The sequence below is a fragment of the Protopterus annectens genome, chromosome 15.part0 (genome assembly GCF_019279795.1).
Source record: "Protopterus annectens isolate FY-2018-M chromosome 15.part0, PAN1.0, whole genome shotgun sequence".
In the NCBI taxonomy this organism is placed as follows: Eukaryota; Metazoa; Chordata; order Ceratodontiformes; family Protopteridae; genus Protopterus; species Protopterus annectens.
In genome coordinates this window covers 374,374,694-374,399,849 of record NC_056749.1, presented here as the reverse complement: position 1 = coordinate 374,399,849, position 25,156 = coordinate 374,374,694, and the positions used below count along the sequence as shown (strand labels likewise).

The 25,156-nt window shown below is 37.4% G+C and overlaps 1 protein-coding gene across 5 annotated transcripts in view; it reads right to left on the bottom strand.

Moving 5' to 3' along the window:
* DRP2 (dystrophin related protein 2) overlaps nt 1-25,156 on the bottom strand; it is a 4,029,288-nt gene that overhangs the window by 1,829,905 nt on the left and 2,174,227 nt on the right. For all 5 annotated transcript variants that reach the window (XM_044057118.1, XM_044057116.1, XM_044057114.1 and 2 more), the window contains one exon: nt 24,881-25,017. In XM_044057118.1, the coding sequence (XP_043913053.1) occupies nt 24,881-25,017 (137 nt within the window). The remainder of the gene's footprint in view (nt 1-24,880; nt 25,018-25,156) is intronic.

Below are 25,156 nucleotides of genomic sequence, written 5' to 3'. Positions count from 1 at the left end.
TTGATTTTACATACTTGTCTTTGCCTACTTCTTATATCTACTGTCACACGACTCCCCTTACTTCATCCATTTTTTGTTTTCGCCTTATTTAGCTTCCTGATTTCTTCATTTCACCAATTACTTGTACTTGATAAAATAAAATGGGTCTGCCAATCTGGAAAAAGGACAAAAGTTTTACAGCCCACATCACACCTGTAAAATAATATTCTGAAACATACAAACATATAAAAAAAAACAAGTTTTGTTTACATTCAGACATGCTCACAGAAAGATAACATGAACAGGTTTCAAGCCTCCCAAACATGAAGTTGTAGTAGTAGTCAGAGAACATGGCCATGGTTTTGTCACAGATTGGGAGAAGAGGTACCTGAAATAAAGAAGGTGATGAAGTAAATGGTAGCAGTGCTTAGCATCTCATGGTGTAGGTTTGGCAGAGGTGGTGAGGCAAATACTTAAGTCAGGCCTCAAGTGTGGTTTGAGGTTGAGCTAGAAAGATGTGTGGTGATTTGCGTTAGAGATTTTACTGTTTCCAAAAAACAGTAATAAAGCCAGAGACATTGTTTAGTACAACACATCATGAATTGATGACATGAGCGTGTCTCCTCTAGTTCCCCCTACACCTAAAAAATACAAGACAACAGAACAAAGAAACTAAGGAAACACAAAGAAAGAAACAGGTGATTGACTAGGATTATACCAAGCATGCAGAGCTGAATAAATGACTGTTACTGTTACTGTTGCTTGTCTAGAAATAACATTACTAGCCTGAGCTTTTCATGGGTCAGAATACAACATTGATGAGCAAATTACTTTGGTCTAAGAAGAAAGGGAGTTCTGAAGGTTGTTATCAGAAGAAAAAGTGGTAACAGCAAGAGACCAGAAATGCACATGCTCACTTAATGTTGCAGCAGAGTCAGCCCAGCAGATAAAATGAGTGGTGGATGTTACAAATGGCCCAGGAGCTGTTACACAGTTGTCCGAGGACGAACAGCCCCTTGACCACCCAGCTTCAGATAACAATGATCACATTGAAGTTAATAGTGGTCATATAGAGGAGTATACAGAGATATTTCTTGAATTATTGGGACAAAAAGTGGTGGACTGGTTAAGTAAGAAAGGTAGAGGGCCCAAAGATAAGGAATAAAGTTATTCATGCAGTGTCAGTCCAAGGTGACTTGGCAAAGGGATCAAGTAACCTGTGAGTTTGGGTTACCACTTGAATTATTAGACATAACAGGAAAGGAAAAGAGAAATAACTTCAACCCACTGGGCCTCAGTGTGGGAAAGATGATGGGCAAGGAATCATAATTGACAGAAGACTGTTGGAATGAACCAATAGATATATGTCTAATGCCAGCATTACGGAAATGATTTGGAAAGGAGATTATGTAGATATTAAGTCAAAAGTGTTTGCATGTCCAGCACCAAACTGAGAAATATTGTTGTTTTTATGACTGTGTGGATATATGTGGACTGCTGGAGCAGGAAAGTGGTATAAAGCATTTTAAAGGAGAACGAACTGGAGCAGAGGATATTTCAGCAGCCCTAAGGGCTAGAATGTGGAGGATATACAAGTTTTGGACAAGGATATTTGACAATTATGTCCTGGTGAGATATACCTCCTGATCTTATATTAGAATGGCAGTGCATTTTCATGTTACTGTAGTTTTTTTTTTTTTTTATCTGAGAAACTCAAAAGATAAGAGGTGGTCAGTCCTGAGGGTGGTAAAACTAGAAGTTCCACAAATGGAAGGCCACAGACAAACACTTGTCACGGGACATTCACCACCCTAACATTTGGCTAGGAATAATTGTGGGAGTCCATGTTAGGCATTTAACATCACCAAATGCACATGGGTTTCATTTCATTTTGCTCCTGTAAACACAACATGTGGGGATGGACATCCTTGGTTCAAGCATTGCAAAATGAGTTGGGGAGGTTGTCTTTCAACAGCTGTTACTAGACCAAGGTGATGAAGGAAAAGAAGAAGCTTTAGCATTACAGCAAAGATTTGTGGTGAGGTAGAGAGTCCTTTTGTGAGGAAGAAGGGATGGAGGTTAGACTTTCTGAACAGATAAATACCCCAGTCAGATGGCAGCAACTGCATAAGCTGCTGGGGAGTGATTGGAAAAATAAAACTCCTTTTCAGTGCAGAATTTTTGACAGGATTTAACATGTGGACCCATCATTTATAAACAGACTTTGCAAGAACCTAAAATCAGCTTTAGGAAAGAAAGCCATAGTATGTGCACTGGTGGGCAATGATGTGGGGACAAGTAGAGTACCAGGCCCTTTGAGGAACAACTGTTTGAGCTGTTTAAGACATCACTCATAGTCTTGGTACTGAAGAAATCCTGGTGAATTATCCGCTCATTTATCATTTATCCTATCCAAAAGGACTGTTCGTAAATTATATTATAAGTAAAGAAGCTGCAAGAGTGCAATACTCTCCAGTAGATGATTTAGTGCAGATATCTGTACTCTGTCTAAATTAGTCAGACACTGAGGCAGATTCCCGTTTGTTATCCACCTATCATGAAGACTGCTGGGCATACAACTGAGAGGTAAATTCTATTATAATAAGACTAGGTCTATATAATAAACATGAACGCTTACCTTATCGAATCCCTAAACTTTAACCTGTCCTCATTGAACCGCATAAACACTGAACGCCCTAAACTGCGAAATTCAAAACATCGAACTATCATACTTGTCCCACCCCACCGCCTGCTACATACTACCTACACAAACAAACTAAATAAACCACATACATACATACACTAACCAAAACCCTACTTCTAACCCTAAACTAAACCCTACACTAAATCTTACATATACCACCAAGTATGCACTTAACTTAACCCTAACCCTAAGGTCCATAACTATCGCACACTTACTTAAAAAAGCTAAACCCAACCAAACTAAATAATCCACACACATACACTTAACAAAACCCTACACTAAATCTAACATACATTACCATCCATGCACTTACCTTAACCCGCACCCTAACCCTAAGGTCCATGACTATCGCACACTTATCTTATGGAGCTATACCACAGAAGGCTAACCATGACGATTCGACATTTCCAGTTTCGCTCTTCTGGACGTTCGATGTTTTTGCATTTCGATAAGGACGGGTGGACGTCTAGGGATTTGATAAGGTAAGCGTTCGAGTTACTAATATAGACCCAATAAGACTATGCCAATGGGTTGTGTGGTGGAGTGTGCCACTTTTGCAATATTTAGCACAGCCCTTCTTTGATGATACAGTTGTATATTATCTGGATGCCATTTGTGATGTTAAAAGTTAGGAATGGCAATCAGAACAACATGAAGATTCTTCTGGAACTCAGTCATATTATAGGCATGTCCCAAGTAGTATACAGGGTGGAGGAATCAGCAAAGACATTGACCTTTCTGGAGCTGGAAGCAAATGTTCACAAATGTTTGGATTGCCTAACAAATGCAGGAACTTTGTGGAAAAGCTAAGCATGGTAGCTAAGGTTCCTTTTCAGAAATATTCGTTCTCTTCTGCAGATAACATTTGCTGTGTTGATCTTTGTTATTACCAACTTGGAGGCACACCAGCTGTTTTGTTTTTTTTTAAGTCAAATTATTTGTACTGCCCTTCCTAGGCTGATGTTGCCTGATCTTTCAGTTTCTTACAGAGACCTAACTGTGTGGGTTCCTCTGCTAAACCATGAATGACTAAAACCTGGGTAACTACAACATAGAAAACAAATGCCTGAAACACAAAAGGGTGAAAACTGAAAATCTAAACATTTTTGCAGGGGTTTGCAAGCTCCCCCCAATATTGGGAGGAGGAACTCACCACAAAATATGTGTGGTTAAACAAAGCACAAAGACGGGAGAAATTTCCCAAAATAGATAATTCACTGTGAATAAACTGAAAACACTGTCATCTGTGTTAGCATATCTAGCAGGGGATTTGTACATATTCTCAGATTAAATTGTATTGTATGTCAGCATGCCTATTTGTGCAAATGTAAACACGTTTTGAAATGTTGAGTGTTTTCCTGTTTAAACAGAATGTTTAAAGAATCTGTCAATGCTTTGATACAGTTCTAACTACGCATGTTTGAGAGGAACATTCTAAAGTACAAACTGTGGAGAATTAGCTGATCAGTGAGTGATGTCACTGGAATGTCCCTGGTTGCTAGGAGATTGTTTAAACAGCTGATTGACAGAAAAATAAGTTCTTTTAAATAGCTGACTCTTATATTTTGAAATTAGTCAGTTAAGACAGTTGAGACTGAGAAGCGGTGCAGTTTGTCAAGTACTGAGCAGTCAGCTGACACCAAGAAAAAATAACTCACCAAGAAAACTGTAAGCTTGCCTTGCTATTATATCTTAGAGTAGCTCAGATACAGTATTTATTTAGTTAGATCAGGAAAGCTTAGTTTAAGATAGAGTTTTTCTTCAGTAATCGATTCCTATCCTGCAGTTTGATTTACATTTCCGGTGACTGAATTCTAATGTTTATTGAGAGTTATTGATTTTCAATTTTGCAAACATTTTTACTTATTATTAAATGTTTTTCATTATTTTACATTGTGTCTGGAAACCAGAGTTTTTCTCTAGAGATTTGACAGTGCTTCTACCTGTTTGATACTCCCCAGGTCACCCCGAGGTCTGGCTGTTCTGGTCAAAGATATAATTTATTTTGATAATTAATTTTCATAATTGGACACCCCTTTTGAAGGACATGAAGACCCTCTGATTGGTGGCAGCATTTCTGTATTTATTTTGGGAAAGAAACACAGGTGGAAATCTGTGTCAGGCTTTCTAAGAAGTGTTTGGATGTGTGAGATTTAAATTTACTTTGAGTATGAGTGTATCAGAGGTCCTTAACTGGGAAACTTTGCTCTGACGTGTCTAATAAGAAAAATACATTTGGGTGAACAGAGGTATAGTGTCCAGTCCCAGAAAAATAGAGCATGTTCTTTTTGTGCTCTTAGGGTAAAATTGTGAAATATTACTTTTGTTTAAGTGGCAGTCACATATTGGAGTCAGTAGTGAGGATTGAAGCTCCTTAGTTACTGACCCAGAATAATAAGGGATGTCACATTAATTGGTGGCAGTCTGGTGGGATATAGCCAGACGTCACACTCACTACCAACATACACACAGAAGCCACACCAGCACAGATTTCCAATGGAAAGCAGTCATGCATTTTTTGAACTTTGCTTTCTTGTGACTCAGGCATCTGACATTCAAGGAATATGAACTCATCTGTAGACAAGCCCACTATGAGATGACAATTATTTCTGGCCTCCTGGCCTATTAATATCTGGGATTCTCTTGAAGTGATATTATATTAGAAACCAAAAGAACCCTATGATGTGGAATGCACTAGATCAATACAGCTTTACATGTGTTTAACTTGTTTATTACACAATATAACCATACTAGAAAAAAATGTAAAAAAGAGGAAAAAGGAGATTGATACAAAGGTATCAGTATCAGTAAGCTAGGTTGTAGATACCTTAAAAAAAGGAAAAAGAAGGAGAGAAAGCCAGGACAATCTAAAGATGTGCATGAGGAGGGTGTTTCTATGGAAGATAAGTATGGGCTACTTCTAGCAGGAAGGGGGGCAGTTCTTTGGAAATTCACACTATTTTCTGGTGGCCAGAAAAGTTCAACAGACCAGGAAAGGTGGAAGGCTACCCCCCAGACAGAACTAGCTGACAGATGCCCTGTGCAGATCCCCACACTGGCACCCCCCCCCCCATTTCAAAGCTGAGGAACCAAAAAAAAGCTTATGTCAAAGCTGAAGAACAAAAAATGTAACAAGTGTCTTACTGTTATAGACATTCGTCTCATACTAAATGCATAAGACAATTTAGATACTGCAACTCCAGTGCCATTGGCACCAGCTGTTCATGCCGTCCCTTATAGCTTGTTACCTGGGCCTGGAGCTGCCCCAGCCTTCACCTCACCATTGTTATGGTCTACCCCCAGGCTCAAGGATAGGGACACAATATAAGACTTCAATTCTTACTCAGTTGAACAGGTAGGTAAATGCCTACATGTGGTAGTTCAGTCTGATGTTAGGCTAAGATAGCAACAGTGGCTTATGATCTTATAAGGAGGCTGGTGCTTCCTAAATCTGGCAACGCTTGACTGAAGAAATTTGTTGCAGTAGCTTATATAACATAGAATAGGCTTCTCTGGCCTCTTCTGATGATTAACCAAGAAATGTACGAAAAAATACAACTGGTAAATAAATAAATGTACCAGGAGTCCTCACCGCTAAAATATACAAAATTTAATGACTTTAAGCGCGATATTGACAATACACTTTTCGTCGGTTCAAATAACCAACTTCTTCAGAAGCATTCAAAAACGTTACACAATCACGTATAGGACACAGCCTTAAAATACTTCCACGTACTGATTTACCAAATCAATTAATTAAGTTGTTCCACCTGTTAGTGGTGATAATGTTGATAATGTTGTAACCAAGGTAACACAATTGGTGGTATAAGATAACCCTCTCATATTGTTTTTGTTTTTTTTTCTTTGTTTTTCCTTGATTTTAGCCGCTCCAAATCCAAACTAGGTACAACGACTTAGGTCGGCCCTACATAAACCACTATTAATTGTGGGTTGTACAGGAATACATGTTTTCATTTTAAAACCAAATTCCTACCACAGGAAGTCACAATCCAATACATTATTCTAGGGTCCAAATAAGTATAAACATATTTCTTTTTGACCACACCAATACAGTCAATACAGTAGTTAAACCACTTACCACCTATAACGGTGGTGATTTTACAATCTGGGTCGCCCCTATTATCAATCGCGTTACTCAGTTGGCAGGACCCAATAGTTTTACGCTGAAAATTTTTAACTATTTTAACTGTTTGCAGAGTGGAACTTAATCCCTACCCTATTTTCCTAATTACTCAAAATCACTTATTGAACACATACATGATTACTACACAAATTTAATGATTGATTGTAAATTATAAATTTCAAACACAACATTATTAGAAATTAGTAAAAATTAATAAAAATTGTTAAAAATAGGTATTATACAAGAGTGATTTTGTTAAAACAAAAAGTGTATATGTGTATATATGTGTCATCAATAAGAGTGTATTCTTAGCGTTGGTAAAGGTCGGAAGGGTTACCATCGAGGTTATTGGGTGTTGCAATTGGATTATGTAAACACCTTTATCTCATGTCAATGGTGGTTTCAAAGCCCTATATTGATGTTCGAGTGGGTTCACCTCTCTAAGTTCTTTAATTTGAGGATACATGAAATAGATGTCATTTCATTTATACCTGATTTCTGGTTAGCGTTAGTACGTAGTTGCCAGAGAAGTTCTTTTCTTTCTAGTTTAAGGGAATCATAACCTCCCCTAATATCCCTGGTCTGTTGGTCAATAACCCTAAATTTGAAATGGTGATCACCATTATCCAGTACGTGCCTAGCCAGAGCATTAGTCGTGTTCATAGTCCTAATGCTGTATAAATGTTCATAGATCCTTTCCTTAAGCTTTCTATCGGTTTTCCCGATGTAGAAAACTGAACAACTCGTGCACTTTGCTAGGTATACCACCAATTTGCTGTTACAATCGTATTTAGATTTAGATGTAAACTTTTGTTCGCCTATTACAAAGTTCACCCCTTCCTCTATGTGTCTACAGTATTTACACATTTGACATTTGAACATGCCTAGTTTGGTTGAATATGGTTGTTTAATTCCTTCTAAGAGTTCCTTTAAATTGGGCCCTCGCTTGTAGATCAGTTTGGGCCTATTCGGAATTAAATTTTGGAACTCATTGTCATTAATTAAAAACTCCCAATTTTTCATTATTATGTTGTTGATTTTTGGGGAGTCAATGTTGAAGGTACAACAAAACCCACAGGCAAAGTCAAAATTGTCGTTGTCTCTATTTCTAATCAAAGTATTTTCACCCCTACCAGTATGGCGGTTATTCAGCAATGGAGTGTATACCTTTAAGTTTCTTTTACGCGTAACCTCGTCCGTAATTTCACTTAAAAACGAAGGTGGATACCCTCGTTTAAGGAAAAATTGGGTCAAAGTTTCGCATTCATCTTGGAAATCCCTTTCTTTACTGATCATCCGCGCTGCTCTAACCAGCTGTCCCTTGACCACCGATCTTTTCTGGTGTTTAGGGTGACAGCTGGTATAGTGCAGCATGGAGTTAGAGTAGGTTTCCTTACGATGTATTTTGGATACCCACTCATTGTTATCATAGTCCTTACTTAGATCTATGTTCAGGTAGTCAATGCTGTCCTTGTTGTATTTAGAAGTAAAGGTAAAAAACTCAGTAGATGTATTGAGTTTAGCCATTAGGTTGTTGATTTCCAGTTCGGTTCCTTGATATATCATGAATATATCATCTAGGAACCTAGTGTAGAAGGTTATTTTTGAAGTTGTCTCTTCTACCAGAAATATGTTCTCCCTCTCCCAGTGGGCCATAACCAAATTTGCTATGCTTCCACCACTTGGGGAACCCATGGCGACCCCTACTTTTTGATGGTAAAGAGCTTCCCCAAACATTAAGTAGTTGTAGGAGAGAACTGTATCCATCAACTCACGGACCAACTGAATTTCCTCTATGGGTGCCTTCAGTAGTTTTAACATTGCACCAACCCAATCCATTGCTATTTCATGAGGGATTGACGAATACAAATCCTTAACATCAACTGTCACAAATAGGCTGTCGGGGTCAAACTCAACTAAAATGATTGCCTCCAAGAAGGACCATGAGTCCTTGGTTATTTGTTTTTCTTTCTTGACATAACCCTGCAGAATCCTATCCAGAACTTTACTACACGTATAGGTGACACTTTTCCTTCCATCCACCAGTGGCCTCATCGGGGCGTTGTTGAGGTCCTTATGGATTTTGGGGATCCCAAAAAGTATAGGTGTCCTGGGTGTTTGCTGTTGCATATATATATAGGTTTCCCTATCAATCCTAGCCTCCACGTATAGTTCTTCAATGAAGGCTTTGACTTTCTGATAAGCCCCATTCATTTCGTTGACACTTACTTTTGAGTACCCGTCACCATCTAGGATGAGGTTCATCCTATTACTATAATCGTCATTAGCCATTATAGTGATGCCTCCCCCTTTATCTGGTTTCATTATGCGCACTTGGGCTTTCCTAAGGAAGGAAAGTTCCTCCCTTTCGTTTCTAGTTATGTTCTGGTTTTTGTGATTGAGTGTGCTTGTTTGTTTTTTTAAATTCCTCATGTCGAATTCAGTTACTTTTTCAAATAACATTAATGTAGGGTGTAATGGGGGATTGAAAACACTGGACACATAAAGTCCAGACCTCTGGTGAACATTATTACCTAGTAACTGTGCCAAATTAAGCTTTCTAGTGAATAGCTTTAGGTCTAACAGAGTATTAGCCAGGTCGAAGTGGGAAGTTGGAACAAAGGTGTTACCCTTAGACAATAGTTCAATTGTGTCAGTACTGATGTCATAGTCAGTGTAGTTAAAAACTTTAAAGTCCCCACTTTTATTAAGTAGGACCTTACACCCGATGGTGTCAATTGAGTCCTGGACACCGTAATCCCTTTGGTTCACCACCTCTTCCTCCTGGCTCCCCTTCTCCTGTTGTTCGTGGATCGTTGGTTGGAGGCTCCTGTTGGAAAATTTTGACCCTGAGTTGTTCCCCTGTTGCACCCCTCTCGAGTGACCTTGTTGTCACTGTTACTATTGTGCCCACTGGCTTGGTTAGCCAGTCTCTCACTTCTTCTAACCTCATTACTAGTAGAGGGACCAACATATCCCATGTCATCGTCAAGGTCAACCAAGTCGTTAACATTACTAGCAGTCAATTGGTGACCATTGGCAGTATCACCCATATTCCTTTCTTCATGTATAACCGGTGTGGAATTAAGTTGTCTAGCTGGTTTTGGGTAAGCTACCCCATTTTTATAATCCTTTACATCTCTTGATATTTTTTTTCTTTTTGGTCAAGTTGAGTTTAGAAAGGTGTTCGTCTATGCTTTTGAAGCACCTTTCATACTCAAATTGGTATCTCCGGTAATCAATGTCATTTTTGATGGAACTGTCCAGCTCATCAATTTCTTTTAGAAGACCATTAATTGAAATCTGGTACTGATCACACAAGAGCCCCAACAATTCTAGACCATGCTTGTCAAAGAGGTTAATTAAGGCCATGTGAAAGGAAGATCCTTCCACCAAACCAGCAGGGAACTGCCAGTGCCTTAAGCCTTTCGGCACCACTTTCAATTTTATACATTCCTGAAAGTATGCAACCTCAAGTTGCAACTTTCTGACTTTAAATAGTTTCTCGTCAAAAAGGTTCAATCTTGCTAATAAGTCCTGGCTTACCTCGCTGTTGTCGTTCGTATTCAAGTTCGGTAATGTATCACCAAAAGAAAACTGGCGCTGTATCCATACATCTAAAGATGGAATTGTAGCTGTAGTCCTGTTGGTTCGTAACCCATCAGTAGCACTGTTATTGTTGGTTGTAACGGAGGTTCTGTTACCGTACACTGTCTGGTTAGGTCCGTTGTTTAATTAATTGATTTGGTAAATCAGTACGTGGAAGTATTTTAAGGCTGTGTCCTATACGTGATTGTGTAACATTTTTGAATGCTTCTGAAGAAGTTGGTTATTTGAACCGACGAAAAGTGTATTGTCAATATCGCGCTTAAAGTCATTAAATTTTGTATATTTTAGCGGTGAGGACTCCTGGTACATTTATTTATTTACCAGTTGTATTTTTTCGTACATTTCTTGGTTTGTCCTTTCGTGTTATGGAACCAGGAAGTCCTAACTCGCAAAACAGCAATACGGAGGAGGGTGCAGGAAACCTCACGGCTCTGATAGAGCTCCTCACGCAAAAAGTGGATCGCCTGTCCCAACAAGTGGAGATGGTAACGAACTCTCAAAGGGGAGAGCGTTTTGAACGAAGTAGTTCAATCGGAGCTACATTGATGGACACAATCTTACTAAATCAAGGTAGCACTGACATCCTAAACGGAAGTGTTGAGAGGAATGGCAACAACGGGAATGTTAATGGGGGCAGCAACGGACCTAACCAGACAGTGTACGGTAACGGAACCTCCGTTACAACCAACAATAACAGTGCTACTGATGGGTTACGAACCAACAGGACTACAGCTACAATTCCATCTTTAGATGTATGGATACAGCGCCAGTTTTCTTTTGGTGATACATTACCGACCTTGAATACGAACAACAACAGCGAGGTAAGCCAGGACTTATTAGCAAGATTGAACCTTTTTGACGAGAAACTATTTAAAGTCAGAAAGTTGCAACTTGAGGTTGCATACTTTCAGGAATGTATAAAATTGAAAGTGGTGCCGAAAGGCTTAAGGCACTGGCAGTTCCCTGCTGGTTTGGTGGAAGGATCTTCCTTTCACATGGCCTTAATTAACCTCTTTGACAAGCATGGTCTAGAATTGTTGGGGCTCTTGTGTGATCAGTACCAGATTTCAATTAATGGTCTTCTAAAAGAAATTGATGAGCTGGACAGTTCCATCAAAAATGACATTGATTACCGGAGATACCAATTTGAGTATGAAAGGTGCTTCAAAAGCATAGACGAACACCTTTCTAAACTCAACTTGACCAAAAAGAAAAAAATATCAAGAGATGTAAAGGATTATAAAAATGGGGTAGCTTACCCAAAACCAGCTAGACAACTTAATTCCACACCGGTTATACATGAAGAAAGGAATATGGGTGATACTGCCAATGGTCACCAATTGACTGCTAGTAATGTTAACGACTTGGTTGACCTTGACGATGACATGGGATATGTTGGTCCCTCTACTAGTAATGAGGTTAGAAGAAGTGAGAGACTGGCTAACCAAGCCAGTGGGCACAATAGTAACAGTGACAACAAGGTCACTCGAGAGGGGTGCAACAGGGGAACAACTCAGGGTCAAAATTTTCCAACAGGAGCCTCCAACCAACGATCCACGAACAACAGGAGAAGGGGAGCCAGGAGGAAGAGGTGGTGAACCAAAGGGATTACGGTGTCCAGGACTCAATTGACACCATCGGGTGTAAGGTCCTACTTAATAAAAGTGGGGACTTTAAAGTTTTTAACTACACTGACTATGACATCAGTACTGACACAATTGAACTATTGTCTAAGGGTAACACCTTTGTTCCAACTTCCCACTTCGACCTGGCTAATACTCTGTTAGACCTAAAGCTATTCACTAGAAAGCTTAATTTTGCACAGTTACTAGGTAATAATGTTCACCAGAGGTCTGAACTTTATGTGTCCAGTGTTTTCAATCCCCCATTACACCCTACATTAATGTTATTTGAAAAAGTAACTGAATTGGACATGAGGAATTTAAAAAAACAAACAAGCACACTCAATCACAAAAACCAGAACATAACTAGAAACGAAAGGGAGGAACTTTCCTTCCTTAGGAAAGCCCAAGTGCACATAATGAAACCAGATAAAGGGGGAGGCATCACTATAATGGCTAATGACGATTATAGTAATAGGATGAACCTCATCCTAGATGGTGACGGGTACTCAAAAGTAAGTGTCAACGAAATGAATGGGGCTTATCAGAAAGTCAAAGCCTTCATTGAAGAACTATACGTGGAGGCTAGGATTGATAGGGAAACCTATATATATATGCAACAGCAAACACCCAGGACACCTATACTTTTTGGGATCCCCAAAATCCATAAGGACCTCAACAACGCCCCGATGAGGCCACTGGTGGATGGAAGGAAAAGTGTCACCTATACGTGTAGTAAAGTTCTGGATAGGATTCTGCAGGGTTATGTCAAGAAAGAAAAACAAATAACCAAGGACTCATGGTCCTTCTTGGAGGCAATCATTTTAGTTGAGTTTGACCCCGACAGCCTATTTGTGACAGTTGATGTTAAGGATTTGTATTCGTCAATCCCTCATGAAATAGCAATGGATTGGGTTGGTGCAATGTTAAAACTACTGAAGGCACCCATAGAGGAAATTCAGTTGGTCCGTGAGTTGATGGATACAGTTCTCTCCTACAACTACTTAATGTTTGGGGAAGCTCTTTACCATCAAAAAATAGGGGTCGCCATGGGTTCGCCAAGTGGTGGAAGCATAGCAAATTTGGTTATGGCCCACTGGGAGAGGGAGAACATATTTCTGGTAGAAGAGACAACTTCAAAAATAACCTTCTACACTAGGTTCCTAGATGATATATTCATGATATATCAAGGAACCAAACTGGAATTCAACAACCTAATGGCTAAACTCAATACATCTACTGAGTTTTTTACCTTTACTTCCAAATACAACAAGGACAGCATTGACTACCTGGACATAGATCTAAGTAAGGACTATGATAACAATGAGTGGGTATCCAAAATACATCGTAAGGAAACCTACTCTAACTCCATGCTGCACTATACCAGCTGTCACCCTAAACACCAGAAAAGATCGGTGGTCAAGGGACAGCTGGTTAGAGCAGCGCGGATGATCAGTAAAGAAAGGGATTTCCAAGATGAATGCGAAACTTTGACCCAATTTTTCCTTAAACGAGGGTATCCACCTTTGTTTTTAAGTGAAATTACGGACGAGGTTACGCGTAAAAGAAACTTAAAGGTATACACTCCATTGCTGAATAACCGCCATACTGGTAGGGGTGAAAATACTTTGATTAGAAATAGAGACAACGACAATTTTGACTTTGCCTGTGGGTTTTGTTGTACCTTCAACATTGACTCCCCAAAAATCAACAACATAATAATGAAAAATTGGGAGTTTTTAATTAATGACAATGAGTTCCAAAATTTAATTCTGAATAGGCCCAAACTGATCTACAAGCGAGGGCCCAATTTAAAGGAACTCTTAGAAGGAATTAAACAACCATATTCAACCAAACTAGGCATGTTCAAATGTCAAATGTGTAAATACTGTAGACACATAGAGGAAGGGGTGAACTTTGTAATAGGCGAACAAAAGTTTACATCTAAATCTAAATACGATTGTAACAGCAAATTGGTGGTATACCTAGCAAAGTGCATGAGTTGTTCAGTTTTCTACATCGGGAAAACCGATAGAAAGCTTAAGGAAAGGATCTATGAACATTTATACAGCATTAGGACTATGAACACGACTAATGCTCTGGCTAGGCACGTACTGGATAATGGTGATCACCATTTCAAATTTAGGGTTATTGACCAACAGACCAGGGATATTAGGGGAGGTTATGATTCCCTTAAACTAGAAAGAAAAGAACTTCTCTGGCAACTACGCACTAACGCTAACCAGAAACCAGGTATAAATGAAATGACATCTATTTCATGTATCCTCAAATTAAAGAACTTAGAGAGGTGAACCCTCTCGAACATCAATATAGGGCTTTGAAACCACCATTGACATGAGATAAAGGTGTTTACATAATCCAATTGCAACACCCAATAACCTCGATGGTAACCCTTCCGACCTTTACCAACGCTAAGAATACACTCTTATTGATGACACATATATACACATATACACTTTTTGTTTTAACAAAATCACTCTTGTATAATACCTATTTTTAACAATTTTTATTAATTTTTACTAATTTCTAATAATGTTGTGTTTGAAATTTATAATTTACAATCAATCATTAAATTTGTGTAGTAATCATGTATGTGTTCAATAAGTGATTTTGAGTAATTAGGAAAATAGGGTAGGGATTAAGTTCCACTCTGCAAACAGTTAAAATAGTTAAAAATTTTCAGCGTAAAACTATTGGGTCCTGCCAACTGAGTAACGCGATTGATAACAGGGGCGACCCAGATTGTAAAATCACCACCGTTATAGGTGGTAAGTGGTTTAACTACTGTATTGACTGTATTGGTGTGGTCAAAAAGAAATATGTTTATACTTATTTGGACCCTAGAATAATGTATTGGATTGTGACTTCCTGTGGTAGGAATTTGGTTTTAAAATGAAAACATGTATTCCTGTACAACCCACAATTAATAGTGGTTTATGTAGGGCCGACCTAAGTCGTTGTACCTAGTTTGGATTTGGAGCGGCTAAAATCAAGGAAAAACAAAGAAAAATAACCAAAAACAATATGAGAGGGTTATCTTATACCACCAATTGTGTTACCTTGGTTACAACATTATCAACATTATCACCACTAACAGGTGGAACAACTTAATTAATTGATTTGGTAAATCAGTACGTGGAAGTATTTTAAGGCTGTGTCCTATACGTGATTGTGTAACGTTTTTGAATGCTTCTGAAGAAGTTGGTTATTTGAACTGACGAAAAGTGTATTGTCAATATCGCGCTTAAAGTCATTAAATTTTGTATATTTTAGCGGTGAGGACTCCTGGTACATTTATTTATTTACCTCTTCTGATGATTGTTAAAATGGAAAAAAATTTGACTGGTTGCTCTGGGGTAGCTGAGCTGCCCTTTAGAGGGCTTTTTGGGTCACACACTGAGACGGTTAAAACAGGAATGATAAAGTGATGGATTTACTCAGGATAGATGGGTTGCCCCAGGAGGGTTTTATGCCACCATGTTTATGGTTAAGACTGCTGAAATATAAGAAGTAGGTGAGGAGCACTGGGTAGGAGACAACTCTTATGAGGAAAATAACAGAATAATCTAGGGACGTTCCTGCATTACTCATTAATAATGTCCTAGTATATCCATTATGTTCACAAGCATGGAAGACAGCACTAGATTATATGTGAAAGATTCATGACAGCTGTGGTTATCAGTGGAATAAATTATATGCATTTCCTTATGATGGAGGAATCAACCATGCTATAACTGTTTGTTATAGTGAATTTATAAGCTCTCAGTAAGCCAGTCAATAATATCCCTGGTTAAACTCCAGTGAAGCTTTGCATTTGAGTACATTTATTGAGTGAAAGTCTTATTTATGCATGTGCAGGTGGTTTATATTTTATGGCTTGCATTTATATGTTTTCCTTTCTTTTGATTTCCATGTCAAACTGTAGTTTGCTGTTCTTCCAGGACATCACCCATATAGATTATTCCTTCCTCTTTAGAAAACATGAATGAATAAAGATTAATATAAGCAAATCAGTCACTCATTCAATCACTTAGTCAATAAATAATTATTCATAAACAGATTATTAATTTCTTAACAGAATTTAATGATAAGAGCTGTACAGTGGCATTATCTGGTCATGTAAAACCACTTACTCAAATAACTGTTTGGCAAGTGGAGGTAATGATTTCTGCAGCTTACAAGACAAATGGATACATACATAAATAAATATGAAATGCAGCCTACACAGAACACCTCAGAAAGATTTTTTTTTCTTTAAAGGTTCTCTATATCATATATCAGCAGAGATGGAAATATTGGTCCTGTCAGTGTGTATGTTGAGCTTAGAAAACAAGAACATTAACTGCCCTCTTTCCAAGTTATAATGATTCTGTTGCCATTGATTCAAATGGGTATTGTTTAAAAGCTTCATATATCATATGACAATATGCTGCTAGCTTGACAATTTTTTGTGTCTTTCTAAAATGAACAATGCATTTTGACATTTACTTTTGGTTTTGATTTTGCTCACAGAAAACATGATTTGCTATGATAATTTGACAAAAAGAGATTTCTTAAATCTGAAATTTGCATGTCATTTTTATAATTTTAAGCTAATTTCAATGAGAACAAATAATAACCTTCTCAAAAAAGGAAGCGTCCTATAAAAAGTGCAAATGGACTGTAAATATAGAGCTACAGCAGTCACTTCTCCTTCCCACAGTATGTAGAGGGTAGACATCTTCCGGTCCCAATGTGTCTTCTGTAAGACAAATACTGTCCAAAATATCTTGCTTTAATATTCTTTTACTCAGTTATATAATGCATGCAGTAACTAATTATTTTTCTACAAAGACAGATGAAAGAATAGCATGAGAAGACAACAACAGTGTATCTAACCAATAGGTCACCCACTGGACAATGTGCCCCAGGAGTACATATACTATGAGTCAAATGTATATACAGGAATAGAACCCTCAACCTGGTACAAGAAAAGCTATGCTACCAAATGCACCATGCTAACATTCTTCAATATTCAGAAGACTGAATTCAGTTAGTCTTTCAATTTCCTTTTTCAAGGTATAAGGATGTCTTCACCCCAGTTCTCTGTAGAGTTTACCCTTCACACCCCGATGCCACTGTTGATCATTCACAGTGTTATATCGGTCTGCTCACTAGTCTTCTTTATTTCCTGTGGTGCATGGAAAACACATTACAGGGAATGCACGCAGGGGCTTATACTTTATATAGAAAAAGGGGGCTTCATTCTTACACAAACATACATTTTATTTTCTGTTTCACCTTTCCACTTTGCACACTCTGTAAATTCTCCTGTCTTTCTCTGTTCTTATTTTTACCCATTTACTAATTGCCCTACATCACTCTTTTTTCACCTCGGTTTATGTTGAAAGATTTAATGTTCAAATATCCACTTCCAGTGGTAGATCATTCCACTTATAAGCAACTTCAGCTTCAGTAAAGGTTCAGTGATTACTGGCATTTCAGAAAAAATGGATTGTGTAAGGCCAAGTCAGAAAACTTACATGTTATTATTAATGCCAATGCCAGAGTTACTTACTTCTTTCCACGGCAAAGATCACCATCTCTTTAAAGAGAAAGTGAAGAGTTTTCTTTGATTTACAGAACGTGAATATTTTCTCTAGCAATATTAAAGTATTTTGTCTGGCAATTGGTGTAGAGGATTAAGGAGCTGTTTATAAGCTGTTTCCAGTAGTCCACTGGCCCAGGGTTTGATTCTTACAGCCTCCACTGCCTAACAGTGTGACTCTGAGGAAGTCACTTAACTAGACAGTGCTCCCAGGCTGAGTCTGAAAAAGGTCCATGGAGGTCAGCGCTCTACCCAGTAAACAAATACAAATAAAAAATAAATAAAGTAAATATAATGGATGACTACAAACACTGATACATAGATTGAGGAATGTCTCATGAAATACTGAATGTTCACAAGAGTGAATGTCAAAAGAGTGATCATTTTAGAATGAATCTAAAGTGACTGAAAATATGAAAAACACCCCCTGGTAATTATATATATATAAAATACCTCAAAGACAGCACAATTGCAGGGTAAGGGCAAAAGGCTAATATAAACCAGAAATGATCCCAGTAAAGTAAAGGTCATGGAGAGTAACGATAAATTACACAACTAAAACCATATATGACCACACAGCTCAGGCTCGGCTATAAAATCAGTTTAATAATATAAAGAACAAATAAAAAAACAGGTGAGCACTTTTATAGTATACAGCTGCTTCATCAGACCAAATAACATGTTAAAAACACTCCTAACATAAATATTTTTAAACAGCTTATCAAAACAGATAAAAAGGATTGTGTGACAAAGCCATTCATAAATGCAAACCATTGATAAAAAATAAATGAACCAATCAAGTCAATGAACCAAGCCCCCAGCCATGAATTTTGGTCTAAGTGATACACGTCCATTCCAACCTGGGTGTCTGTCTGCTTTTAAAATTTTTTATATTTATTTTTATTCATTACATTCAGTTTTGTTAAAATGTCACCACCTCTCTGACTTACTCTAATTATTTCAATCACTACAAACTTAAATATATGGTCCAAACCACATTCAAAGACACGCTTTGCCAAAGCATTAGTCAATTTATCATTCCTAATGTCAGCAACATGTTCCAATATTCTTTCCCTTAATGTCCAATAGGTCTTGCGACATAACATTCACAAGTCATACAGCAAGCATAGTAAATAACATTTTTAGTCTTGCAGTCAGCATAAAAACCTAGATCAACTGCAGCAGGGACAATAATGCATGTGGTAGTAAGAATATACCTACATGCTGAGCAATTCTGGCAAGGGAAGTGCTTTGTCCATCAGTTGAAACAGCAAATTGTCATTGACAACCCCTAAAACAGAGTTGCCTAAGTGAAAGTTTTTTTTTTAATGAAAATTTAGGGTTGGGACTCAGCATATTAGCAATAGCTTTAACAGCCATAAGTACTGGCCAATACTTCCTTACATTATCACAAACACCTCCAACATTGCTAGAAAAAGTAAAAACTAGCCAAGAACTAGACTCATTAGTTAAATTTGTCAGGGAAGTAATAGGATAATCCCCAAAAAATGGGCGGCCACTAGTATTCCTTAAAGGGCGGACAAGTGCTACTGTATTGCAAGTGTGTGCTTCATCATAGCCTCTATTAATAAATTCATTAGATGTTACAGTCAAAGCTCTATCTGCTGCCTCATCATCATCATGTAACCGCATCGTTCTTAAAAAAATGTCCTTTAAGTACATTTCTAGATACATGACAAGGATGCAAACTAGATTTATGTCAAATATTATTATGTTTACAAGGCTTCTTAAACTACCTAACCCATTTAACTCAACAGAAACATCTTAGAAATATAGTGGTTCCATACAAATATTCAACAAATTCATGTAACATATCTTCTGTACCTCTCCAAACCATAAAAAGATCATCAACAAACCATCTATAAAAGCATATGTGATCACGATAGATGTTACTGTTATGTACATTCTCAATTTCCCATTAAGCCAATACAATATTGACATAAGAGTTTGTGCACACTGTCCCCATTGCAACTCCAACCTTCTGTAAAAAAATATTCATCATGAGAAACAAAAACATTGTTCTCAAGGATCAACTCTAACAGTGTACAGACCAAAAAGATTTTATTATGCGATAATGATCCAGCTGTAGAGAGAAAGGATCTAACATATTCAAGCTCAACATTAGTAGGGATCACAGTAAAAAGAGAATTCATGTCCATTGTAACCAAAAGTAAGCCATATTTGTCTGCTAATTTCTTATGCCAAACGAATAAATCATTCAAAAAGGACTTGATATCCACTCTTGCATCTTAACCCTAAACTCACTATCTGCTCCCTAAAATCTTTTCCCACTTTATAACCTTAAACTCACCTCCTATTCCTTAACCCTCTACTCCCCCACTCCCTAAAATCCAAAGTCCCAGATTGCTACGTAACTCTAATCTTGCCTCCTGCTCATTAACCCTAAAACTCATCTTTGCTCCATAAAACTAAATCCCTTCATAATCAGTCAGAAACCCTAACCTACTCTCCCAGTGACAGAAAGAGAGAGAAATAGAATGTGAGAGAAAGAGAAAATTATCTCAAATAATTACCTTGACTGTATCATATTGAATAATACATTTGTTTCTTAATCCTATTTATCCATATTGTATAAAATTCTACTGAAAGCAAACAAAACATCTCACAACATTATTTCCTAACATTGATAAAAAAAAAAATGAAATATATATATATATATGTGTGTGTGTGTGTGTGTGTGTGTGTGTGTGTGTGTGTGTGTGTGTGTGTGTGTGGATCTACTTCTAATACTTGAACGGCCATATCATTGAATGAGATGAAAATCATGTAAACAAAATATCTGAATGGTGAATTTTTCCCAGGACAAGTAAACACTTGCCCAAGCTTCAACAAGACACACACCAGAGTAAATAAAACCCACCTAGGTGGGGGGATATGCCCCCACACCCCCTAACTTTGTATATCAACTCCGGGATTGCACTACAGAGTAGAAAATGGCATGTTGGGCAAGTGTTTACTTGCCCTGGGAAAAGTTTGCCATTATGCTATTTTATTTTCACAATTTTCAAGTATTAAAAGGGGATCCATATATATATATATATATATATATATATATATATATATATATATATATATGTATATGTATAAAATTTTTAAATTCACTCTTCAAACAAACCACATTGTCTTTCATCAGGAATATTTGTACTTGGATATTTTTAAATAGCAAATTCCTCATGCTATATAGGACTGTTACAAAATATAACAACAATAATATGGGATACTGAAGACATAACAGACTAATGAAAGCTGAATGGGATGATATATTTTAAGACTGTCAACTACTTAATAGGTTTTGAGCAGATGTTCAAAAATTGGTCAAACTGGTCAGCTTTTATGGAGTTGAAGCTTTACAATTAATCGGAATGTATTTATTTATTCTTAATGCTCCTTTGCCACAAAACATTAAACTAAGACTAGATCAGTATGTGTAGTACTAGCATCAGCAAGGAAAAAACTACAGGGAAATAAAAAAACACGTGTGGCTCATTCTACTGAAAAATTGTACATATGAACACTGTATATAAAAAGAAATCAACATTGTTATTAAAAGCAAAAACAAATTGCAATAATCTTTATATTTTAACCAATGCTAAGTATAATAATAAAAGATATGAACTTAGCATGCTCAGTATTAAGAATTAGGATTTCTGAATATTTAGTCTATGTATTCCTTCTTTCTTTTCTATTGCTATGGGAAAATATTTCTTCTGTTTCTTTTATGTATATATTCAGTCATTTGTCATTAACTTCATATTTTAATTTACAGCTTGTTTAAAGTAATTAAAATGTATATTATCAATATTTATGTGTTTTAATATTCCTCATAATAACTGTGCAGACTATATTCATTTTGTAATAACAATTGCTGAACTTGTAATATTAAACAAAAATCTGATAAAAGAAACACACTGAGTAGTGACTACAATGCTAAGAGTACTTTTAAGAGTCTGACTCTACATTTTTATACCCCTATAAAATTCTCTGTTAACACCAAAAAGATGTCAGCATTTCCATGATTTGATACTGCATTAATGGTTATCTTTTACTTTTTGGGAAAAGTCGGTGTCACTGCAAAAATAGTATGTGTTTGGTCGGTACAGGAAACTACACTTGAAGAATGGTTTCATTTTTATGTTTCTATTATCAAAAAAATGTTTAGTATGATTTTTTATATTTAATCCTTATTTAATCAGGTTGTACCTTTTAGAATATCATCAGAAAGAGCACATTAGTGTCCTTGTAAAGATATAGAGGTGTATAATGCTAGATAAGGTTTGAAGAAGATACAGGAGAGACACGAAGAAGACTAGAGAAAATGAAGACAACAAGACAAGAAATGGATGGATTACATGACAGAAGGCCTGTGGCAATCAGGCATGACTGTTGAAAAAGTAGGACAGTGACAGTGAATTGAGAGAGGTGGTTACAGTTGACATGACACCCTGACCCCATACAGAAAAAATGGATAGTGGAGTTGAAGATGATGATGAATAAAATGGCGCATTTTGATCATAAAATATATTCCTCCTTATTTCAAAGGCTGTCATATTAGCAAAATGGCCATTTGTTGGTTTACCTTACAAAGATATCTGATACTAGGGATTTTCCCTTCTCAGTGTCTTTATATATATGTCTACATGTGAGTGGGAAACTGCAGTAAGCAGAGAGTGAGTATTGTCATCCATTCATCAATCGATATACACCTTAACTTTCAAAAGTACTTGTTCTGGTGAGGGTTGCAGCAGTACTAAGTTAAGCATAGTAAGACAGGCTTTCCTATGCTTAGGAATAGTTGCTAGATAATTATGTGACATTCCTAAGCAATTTAAGAGATACATTCCCTCTAGTTTTGGATCACCACATAGCCTCCTATTAATGGGCTGTGCCTGCTACACTTCCTGCATCAGTTTCCCAGGGGCCAGCAACAGTAGGCACCCAAATGACCTCAAAAGACTCCTTTAAATTCCAAGATACAGTGCCGCTATTCTGAAATCCTCCTAGAATTCCCTAGCTTGCCTCTCTGTCATGCACAGTAAGCTGGCTACCCTGCAAAGGAACTTAATTTCTAACACTTACAACTATAATCTCATCCTTTTATTCACAACTCAAAGCTTGGGACTACAGGGGATGATGGGAATACAGAAAAACTGGTAATATTAGACCATCAGCTTATTACCCAGAACTCTCTTCACCACCCCAGTCCACTACAATACAAGCAGCACTGCTATTGTACTTATTAACTGGTCAGTCCCCTGATTCCTTCTAACCTCACTCAGTAACAAGACCCAAATATATTTAAATCCAGACACTTGTGGCACCAATGCAGCTTCCCAACACTTGCAGAGGGGGCTTGCTTCTTCTTCTTCGTTTACGGAAAGAACCCTGATTTCTAATTTAGATTGTAAAATCATGCTAAATGACAGTAAGGGCTGTGAGTTTTAGAAGAACATGGTATGTCAAGACAGGGCGATGCTTCAGGAAAGCTCCAGAAAACATAACTGACCAATGATGAGGCAGACCAGTGGAGAAGAGATATAAAAACTATCATCAAAGAAATAGTAAACCTGTAGGTGAAACAAGTACTCAGATCAAACAGAAAGCAAATATAATGTAGCTGCCAAATAGGTTGGCCTAAAGGCTTGGGGAGAATGTACAGCATTTACAAAATACAGGAAAACACAGAAAGAGGAAGACAAACAATACTTCCAGTATGAGGCACACTACAGCACAGCAAAATGTCTTGTTCCTGCTTTTTGAAGCTACTAACATAACTACTGTGAGTATTTTTTGAATTATCAAATGTTGATTTTGTTTAAAATGGAGTAAAACACTTTATTTTATGGCAAAACGCATGTTTAGCTACATTTAACTATATGTCTGTTTACTCATTTGAGTGCACTTTTGTCACTATTATCGCCCTTCAATCAAGATACAGTGATCTTGGGGATGAATGTATTAAGTAGGGTGTGCAGAATGTAAAGCATACTCCAAGGGTATTGTGGAGGACTTCGCCTCCCACAAAAAAATTGTCTCAAGTTTCACTGGCGGCTGTTTTTTCTTTTTGGCATGGGTGCCAGATTGTTTTTGTTTTGTCAGTGAGGGTTTGGCAAAGTAATATTCATTTACATGATCTGTACAGTTTTTGTAAATAATGTACAATTTAAGGCAAAACTAAACAAAAAATGTAGCTAAGAATAGGCCAAAACTGATGGAAAACCCCCTAGTGGGGTGGATTTTTCCACTCATAAGTTATTTTTGTCTGACATTAAGACAAATGTTTAAAGATATGAGCTCTTAATGATCTGCTTCCTGTAGTTCAGGGTTGGATTTCCCCAGTCTTGCTTTACGATCTGCTTCCTGTAGTTCAGGGTTTGATTTCCCCAGTCTTGCTTTACGATCTGCTTCCTGTAGTTCAGGGTTTGATTTCCCCAGTCTTGCTTTATGATCTGCTTCCTGTAGTTCAGGGTTTGATTTCCCCAGTCTTGCTTTACGATCTGCTTCCTGTAGTTCAGGGTTTGATTACCCCAGTCTTGCTTTACGATCTGCTTCCTGTAGTTCAGGGTTTGATTTCCCCAGTCTTGCTTTACGATCTGCTTCCTGTAGTTCAGGGTTTGATTTCCCCAGTCTTGCTTTACGATCTGCTTCCTGTAGTTCAGGGTTGTATTTCCCCAGTCTTGCTTTACGATCTGCTTCATGTAGTTCAGGGTTTGATGTCCCCAGTCTCCCTTTACTTAACGTGTGACTCTAAGCAAGTCACTTAACCAGACAGTGCTCTTTGGCAATTGTGAAATTAGACTGGACTCCTCCTCGGTCTCCAGGGCAACATGCCCAATAACTAACCATGAAGCTATAAACGTACTATTTAGATCATATGACTATTTCAGTACGAGATGAAACAATCAGTACAACAGCAGAAGCAAGACAAAAGACAAGCTGATGTATACAGTAGCAGGGAACAGGTGGCTTATGAAAATACATCATTAGCACCTAATTCTAATAAATTGATTTGTTAGTTTTTGATAAATAATCCACAGTTTAGAAGTTCCAATATGTGTATTTTTTCTGCTTGCTGATTTAGTACAAGGTCTCATTGCATCATTCTGGCTTACTGTTTTATCACAGGTATGATAATTGATAGATAACCAATTTGCTGTTATTTGTAGTCCATTTACCTGATGTTATGTGACTTCCTTTTAATTTCACTCCAGCACAAATTCATGTTCTCACGGGGAGTTGCTCCAACACTGCCACTGCGTGTATGTCTGCTCAACGCAGGCACTCTACCAACATGCCGACACCTTGATGGTCCCTGTAAAGAGAAAAATACACTATTTGGTAACGGTATTAATAATTCATAAATGTTAAATATAAAGCATATAATTAAGAGTTTTACAAATCAAATAAACTGAAGTTCTGAAAGACAATATAAGAAATTAAAGAAAGAAATT